Below are 7,678 nucleotides of genomic sequence, written 5' to 3'. Positions count from 1 at the left end.
GCGTTGTACAACCCCAAACAAGTTGCTTGATTTCTTTCCCTTTATTTTCTTACGTCTAGAATCAGGGGATTGAACAAAATACCTCAAAACTCTCCCAACTCCCACATTCTGTAATTATCTTCATATGTACATTATAGGCCAGAGGTGCCGTGGGCTCCATCTTCAGAGGGGACTGGGAGTACCAGGTGCTTCAGCAGTGATGTTAAGTGAGACCCACACATATCTGGTGGGTCACTGAGACCAAGGGAACCTCATCTCACGGGAATTACCGGACAGCTTCCCCACTGCTCTCCATGCATTCTACAATCAGTTCTCTAGCGCAACCCCCAGGATACTGCAGATTTCTTATCCTCTTCCAATTATGTCTTATTGTCACTAGAGCAAAGTTCAAACAACTCCTTAACTGATCCCTGAGGTCACATTAATGGATGATGTGCCAGCCCTGCCCACTTACCCCCTCCTACAGTCTTGATGGTGCCACTCTGAACTGGACTCCTTACACGTTTCAGAGAGTCCCTGCTCTCTCTGCTCTCATCTTTCATGCCTGGTCTGCTGTGTCCTCTTCCACGCTCCTCCCCCTCCTGATGTCACCTCGCTAACTAGTACCCCTCCATCAGATGTTAGTGTACATGTTTCCCCGCCCCCATTAGAAGCCTCCATTGATCTCCTTCGGGACAGTGATGGGTGAGCGAGAACAGGCCGCCCTTGCATTATTACACTGAACTTCAGCCACTGCAACTGTGGGTCCCTTGTCTGTCTCCCCCATGTGCATGGAGGCTACATGTTATTTATCGCAATGTCCCCCCGTAGTTAGCATCATAACTGTGCACACTGTAGGCCATTATAAAGTACTTATTGACTTAGAAAAGAAATATAAATGGCTTTGAGCATATAAACATATACTCAAATTCACTTATTTCAAAAGAAATTCAATTTTAAACTATAATAAGATGTCATTTTTAAAAAATAAGTTTGATAATAGGTCATAATGGTGATGGGGTAGGAAAACCAACAGTGTCTCAAATGGTTGGCATTGTTTGGTACAGTCTCTCTGCTGTGAAATTTGGCAATATATATCAATATTTGAAATTTGCAACCTAATTAACCTAGCCATTCTGCTTCCAGGAATTTGTCCTCTGATATCCTTGTAGATGTACACAAAAAATTTAAGACTGAAAACAACCTAAATGTTTGTTAATATAGAATTAATTAGCTAAATTATTATTAATCCAAAAAAAGGAATTCTCTGCAGCCTTTAAGAGAATAAGGTAAATTGATACATGTTAATATAAAACAATTTTAGAAATGTTAACCGGAAGAGAAAAACTGGATTCAGCATATTTAGTATGCTACCATTTACAGAAAAAAAGGAGGGTGGCTGTAAATATAATATTTCAAGAAAAATACTTAAGAAAACAGTGATTCTCGGACAGAGTTAAGTGGCCAGAGCTAGAATCTTGAGTTTTTGCCTGATTAAATCAATACATACCAACAGGAGACAGAATGTCTCCCAGCCTAATAGGAAAGCCAGCTGGACCAATCAGGTGTGTGTTTGCATATTTGGAGTGTACCAACAAAAAAATCAACTAAACAAAAGAAAACTGGGTAAAAAAGAAATGACCATTTTGAAGATACACCTGAATTTAAAACAGAGAGGAGATCCTACAACTGAGAATCACAATTCCAGCCTAAGTCAAATAAATTTTTGCATCGAGTGGCCTTCTGAAAAGTTACTTAAAATATCATTTGTCCTTTTAGACATTTTTTGTTTTTGTTTTTCAATGGTCACTAAGCAACCTTGTAATTATTTATTCAACTTCTTAGTTACCTTGACTCTAAAAAGTGGACTCCTTGTATATGGGTCAGAAGCATTCCAATTATAGGAAAAGAAATTGACAGTCAGGTTTAAAATGCATCTCAGCCCTAGCCAGTTTGGTTCAGTGGATAGAGCATGGGCCTGCAGAATGAAGGGTCCTGGGTTTGATTCAGTTCCAGGGCACGTACCTTGGTTGCAGGCTCAATCCCCACTAGGGGCAGTTCAGAAAGCAGCTGATTGATGATGTTCCTCTCTCATCGATGTTTCTATTTCTCTATCCCTCTCCCTTCCTTTCTCTCTAAAAATCAATAAAAACATGTATTTTTTAAAATGTATCTCAAGTGATTTTCAGTAACCTAAACAAGGAAATGAGCTTCTCTGGGTATCTTGAAACACCCCACTTCTAATCCCAGACCTCACCTTCATCACTGGACCCAAAGCCATGCCCAATTAGTTAGGCTTCTTACCTCATCTTTCTATTATCAATTACTGTTCATTCTAAAATAGGTATTATCCCAGTCTTAAATACCAAACTTGAGTGTCCTAAATTCTAAGTCTGATAAAAAAATATTTCAAGCATGAAATTTTAAAGAAAGAAGACTTTTTTTTAGATTTAGATAAGACTGCAAAATCAGTAATAAAGAGAACATTATGTCTAACATTTTAAAAATGTACATAGTGATCAGGAATTTTTAGGGAATAACACAGAATCATGTTTTTGTTATTTTAAAACAAATAACATAAACCAAACACACACTTTTAGGGACTCAGCTATTTATAGACCAACTTAAGGGTAATAGAGCTTATGAAAACATTGTCACTAAAGGGAAATTTCCAGATTGAGCTTAATCCTGTCTCCCAGCCTTTATACTTGCTACTTTTGCCACCTGGAACACTGTACCTCAGAGGTTCCCAAACTTTTTTCAGTTCACAAAACCCTTAGTAATTATTTTTCCTGTGACCTCTAAGCCAAAAGAAGAAACTAATATTTATGTTTATTAGGTAGTTCGGTGCTAACAATTTAATAACTATATTTCAACAAGTTTAGTAGTTGTTCTAAAAATCAAAAAACACATAAATTGACAGAAAAAAAATAATGTTTGTATTTCATTCTTAAATAGCCACAATTACTTAATAACAAGATAGTAATGGGCATGGCATAACTTCTCCAACCTTGGGATCGTGTTAGACCCTGCCACCCTCATTTCCTGTTCCACACTGATTTTCACATGGTATTGCTTTTTGTAAGAGCAACCACTGAAAACCCAGCTTTGCCAAAATGATGATGTCACGAAAGAATGCGGCGTGATCCCATGTTGAAACTGTCAACATTCAACTAATAGTTTGCATGGTGTTTAACAGATGTGGCGTATCACTGCATTTCCCTCAAAATTTTCAAATATCCTGCAGCGCCCCTTGAATTCATTGCAGAGACGGAACACCCCACACACAGTTCAGGAACAGTGATTCAAACCCCCAAAACGTTTAATGGTGTTTGTTTTTGCATGGATTCCCTAGAAAACAGATCCTGAGGCAGAGATTGTAAGCCAAGACTTTACGGGAAATTGAAATCCCAGAACTTTTTGAAGGGAAAAGAGAAGACCAAAAAAAAAAAAAAAAGGAAAAATAAATTCAAGGTTGTGAGTTATGTGAGATGGCTGCACCCCAACAAATAAACATACCTGGTTGTTTGGGCACCAGAACTTCCTCCAAACAGAACTGACATCATCATCTCATCTATGGTGTCCATTTCATCTATGGTGCATTCTGTCTGCAAGAGAAAGAGGAATTTCTCTGCCACTTTCTTCCTGTGTCTGTCACTCACTGGTTGAAGTTTGTCCCTTAGAGAATTAACTCACCCTGACTTCTAGGTTGTATTACTGGCTCTTTGTGGCAGCCTCTGGGGAACCCAGATCTCTGCCCACAGCAGGCCTCCTCGTCCCTTTCTAGAAGTGATGGGAGGAACCTCTAAAGATAGAGGCTGGTTGGACCTGCACACCAAGTCTCCTGCCAATGAAGTCTCCTTGAAGGCTGTGCAGGAGTCCAGCCCTCCTTTCCAGAGGCTGAGAGAACTGTCTAAACTGTGCTACTTACTTTTGTCTTTCCTCTCTTGTTAGAACAGGAGGTCTATATTAGCTGTGATCAACAAAACTGTAGTAGGCACACAGTAGGTACACAACACATGTTTACTGAGAGAATGAACGCCTGTTATCCAACACTCATTTGCCTATGAGGAACATCAGTGGGCCAATAGGAAAGGCGCTGGGATTGTAAATTTGCCAGTTAATAAGGGAAGAAGGGATCCCCCTGAGGACTGCGTGATGAACCTGAGATCCTCAGGCTTGCGTCACTGCCATTACAAACTATGAAGTTACATTGAGAGCCTGAAATTAGAATGAAGAAAAATATTTTAGGTTCTACTGATAGGGATTGATAGGAATTCTTTAGCATAGGCAGTCTCTAAGGAAGAGTTAAATAAAAAAAAAATAGAGCTATTATATCTCCAGAATGGAAGGGGTCTGTAGATCATCCAATCCAATCTTCCATCCATGTACAGTGCTCCCACAACATCACTCCATGTGATCCCTTTTAGCTGGAAACACTGAAGTTACAGGGAGTCACTACTTTTTGAGACAATCCAGTCATTTTCAACAGGCTGTCTTGTAAATTCTTCCCATTTTTCATTACTATTCCTTATTCTAACTGTTGGTGTGCCAAAGAAAGTAATGTGGTTTACAATGTTCCTACACGTGAGCAGCTGGTTTATGGCCGAAATGAGGGAGTTAACATTTATTTAAATTTTCTTTCTGTGTGCTGACCATCATTTACCCACCCCAAGTCTTTGAGAGCTGAAGTTTGTCATTCATTGCATTCACATTCCCTTTTGGTTCCTTATCAATGCAGATCTGATCTGCAATATACTCAGCAAGTCACCAATAAATTTCCTGAAAAGGATAAGGTCAGGATAAGAATGTGTAGCATGCCCCATAAACCTCAATCCAAGCTGGCAATCATTTGTTTTAGAGGCAGTTAGCAAATGTCTATATGGGTTATGCACTGTTCTATATACTAGAGATTCATCAGGGGAAAATCTATGACCCTGCTTTCTTGGTGGTAAATATTCTAGTGCTCCATTAATCAATATATTTTGTCAATAATTATTAAAATATGCATTAAAACACTGAGCTGGTCTTTCATTGAATCTGTATTTCTCTATTCCAGTACAAATGTATATAATTTTCAACATATTATATACATTTCTTAAGCTTCTTCTATACAAACACTATGCTAATGCTAAAGATTCAAAGATGGGTACAACTCAGTACATTCCCTAAAAGAGTTTACCATTTAATAGTCATAAATAAAAGCCATTTTCTTTCTTTTTCACTGAAATTAATGAACACCATAGTGGTGGACACCATAGACTTTTTACTCAGAAACCATTCTTGTTCCCTTTCTCCCTCATCTTTCTAGATTACAGAGATATAAAAGAAAACATACTCTTTTTCCCAAACTGCCCACAGTTAAGTGTGACCTGGTTCTGAACAATGAGCTCTAAGCCAAAATAACCAGATGGGACTTCTGGGAAAGTGTTTTATTAGCCCAGAAAAGTAATATGCCCCTTTAGTCCTTCGACCTTCTTCCTTCTTCTATTCAATGCCAAGAGGTATAATAGCCATCTTGCAACCATGAAGACAAAAACCATTTACTAAGGATGGAAGAGTCAGATGTAACTGGCCTTAGTCCTTGATGACTTCATTGAGCAGTTGCCAGCCCAGGAAAGCTTGCTTATTACTAGACTTTTATTTTTGTTGTTAACCCTCACCAGAGGATTTTTTTTTTCATTGATTTTTCTAGAGAGAGTGGAAGAAAAACATCGTTGTGAGAGAGATACATCAATTGGTTGCTTCCTGCATGCATCCCTACAGGGGCCAGGGATCCAACCTGCAACCCAGATACATGCCCTTGACCGGGAATTGAACCTGTGACCCTTCGGTGCGTGGGCTGATGCTCTAACCATGAGCAATACCAGCCACGGCAAGACTTTTTATTACAAGAGAAAATTATACTCTTCTATGTTTAAGCCACTGTTGATTTGGATTAATTTTTTTTCTTTGCTTGCAGCCAAATGCATTCCTAACTTTTAGTTGGCAGAAGTAAATTCAGAAAATATTTAATATATTGATTGAAATATTCATAATGACCTAAGTCAAATCGGGTATTCAGGCTATATCCCTCCAAATTATAATTTTGTAAAGAATTCCCAAAGTTAACTATGAAATTAACAATATTACTCTTTAACCAAATCCTCCCACTTCTGAAAATGTATCTTAAGGAAAAATTGCAAGAAAGAGTATTCTAAGTACAGAAAAACATTTGTCATAGAATTGTTTATAATGATGAGGATATGAGCTGACACATCAAAAATAGGAAAATAAGTAAATTTTTCAAAGTCCATTGAAGGAATATTATGCAGATGCCCAAAGTAATAGTTATGGATCCATGTAAATTTGTTACACAAATTGCCGATGATATGCTAAATGGAAACAATAGGATATGAAGTTGAGTGACATCATCATTGCAACTATATAAAATATGGGTATGTAAGACAGAGAAGGGAGCACAGACATCCTTCTCCTCACTGACACCTCCTCAGTTCAATTTCTTTGGAAGCCAAGATGCGCCACACTCAAGCTGAGAAGTCCATGATGGGCGTGATCAACCTGTTTCACAAATACATCAAACCCGATGGCATGATTGACAAGCCAGGCCTGCTGAAGATGCTGAAAGAGAATTTCTCCAACTTCCTCAAGGCCTGTGACAAAAAGGGCAAGGGTTACTTGTACCATTTTTTTGAGGAAAAGAACAAAAATGAGGATAAGATTCAGTTTTACGAGTTTCTCTCCTGGGTGGGAGACATAGCCATGGACTACCAAAATCAGAGTCATGGACTAGCACTCTGTTCTGGGAGCAGCCAGTGAGCCCAGCCTGAGGCCTCCAAAAACCCCAAAGTGTTGCCTCCCTCCCCCGCAAAAGAAGACAAAAAGGAATACACAAAGAGGAAAATATTTTGTTTTGAGGTTACTTTAATTTTTTTCAAAATTATTTATACTGACATATTATAATTGTAAGATATTTTAGATCATAAATATTATTTTATTAAATGCTATGTTATTTCAAAAATATCTTTTTGTAGTTCTAGCAAAGACAGAGGTATCACACACTTTTGGTTTGTAATCACTGGAAATATAAACTGAACCATTTATTTTAAATAAATGGCATAAAACATTTTAATTCAGTAAAGGGATGAATTTTTGTAATATAGGGAAAACGCATTAAGATTAGAACAATTCCTCTTAAGAATGAACATGAAATGTGGAGTCAAATGAGTTAAAGAAATTAACTTCATTTTCCTTGTATGTCATGGGCAATGAAATTATTTTAATAATTAAGATTGTCTTTTTTATTAAAGAAAAAGAAAAATGGCAATAATAAAATGTCAGAGCTGGGAGGAATTTGGACATTACCTGTCCTCACCTTTCATTTCACAAATGAAGAAACTGACACCTAGAGAAGCTAAGTAACTCTCCAAAGTTCGCATAGGTAGTGGAGAACAAAGAGGAAAGTTCGGGTCTTCTTTAATGTTACTTTTCCCTCAGAATAAACATTTACTCATTATATAAGCATTTAGTAAGTAGGTACTCTGTATTACTATGTACTGTACACTGTGTTAGGCATTGTATTCAAAGATAGGTTGGTACATACACTACTCTTCCAGGATCAGAGCCTTATAAGGTAAACAGGATAATAATTATAAAGGGTATTGACATAGTGCTTATGTTGACCTAGATTACAAATGCC

At 37.7% G+C, this 7,678-nt stretch overlaps 1 protein-coding gene across 1 annotated transcript; it reads left to right on the top strand.

The window, feature by feature from the left end:
* Positions 1 to 6,495: 6,495 nt before the first annotated feature.
* Positions 6,496 to 6,798, top strand: LOC103294107 (protein S100-A7-like). Its single transcript, XM_054726526.1, has one exon. It carries the CDS (start codon positions 6,496 to 6,498, stop codon positions 6,796 to 6,798), a length of 303 nt encoding a protein of 100 aa, XP_054582501.1.
* Positions 6,799 to 7,678: the final 880 nt, after the last annotated feature.

Source organism: Eptesicus fuscus, chromosome 14, assembly GCF_027574615.1.
Source record: "Eptesicus fuscus isolate TK198812 chromosome 14, DD_ASM_mEF_20220401, whole genome shotgun sequence".
NCBI lineage: Eukaryota > Metazoa > Chordata > Mammalia > Chiroptera > Vespertilionidae > Eptesicus > Eptesicus fuscus.
This window is presented reverse-complemented; position numbering and strand designations above follow the sequence as displayed.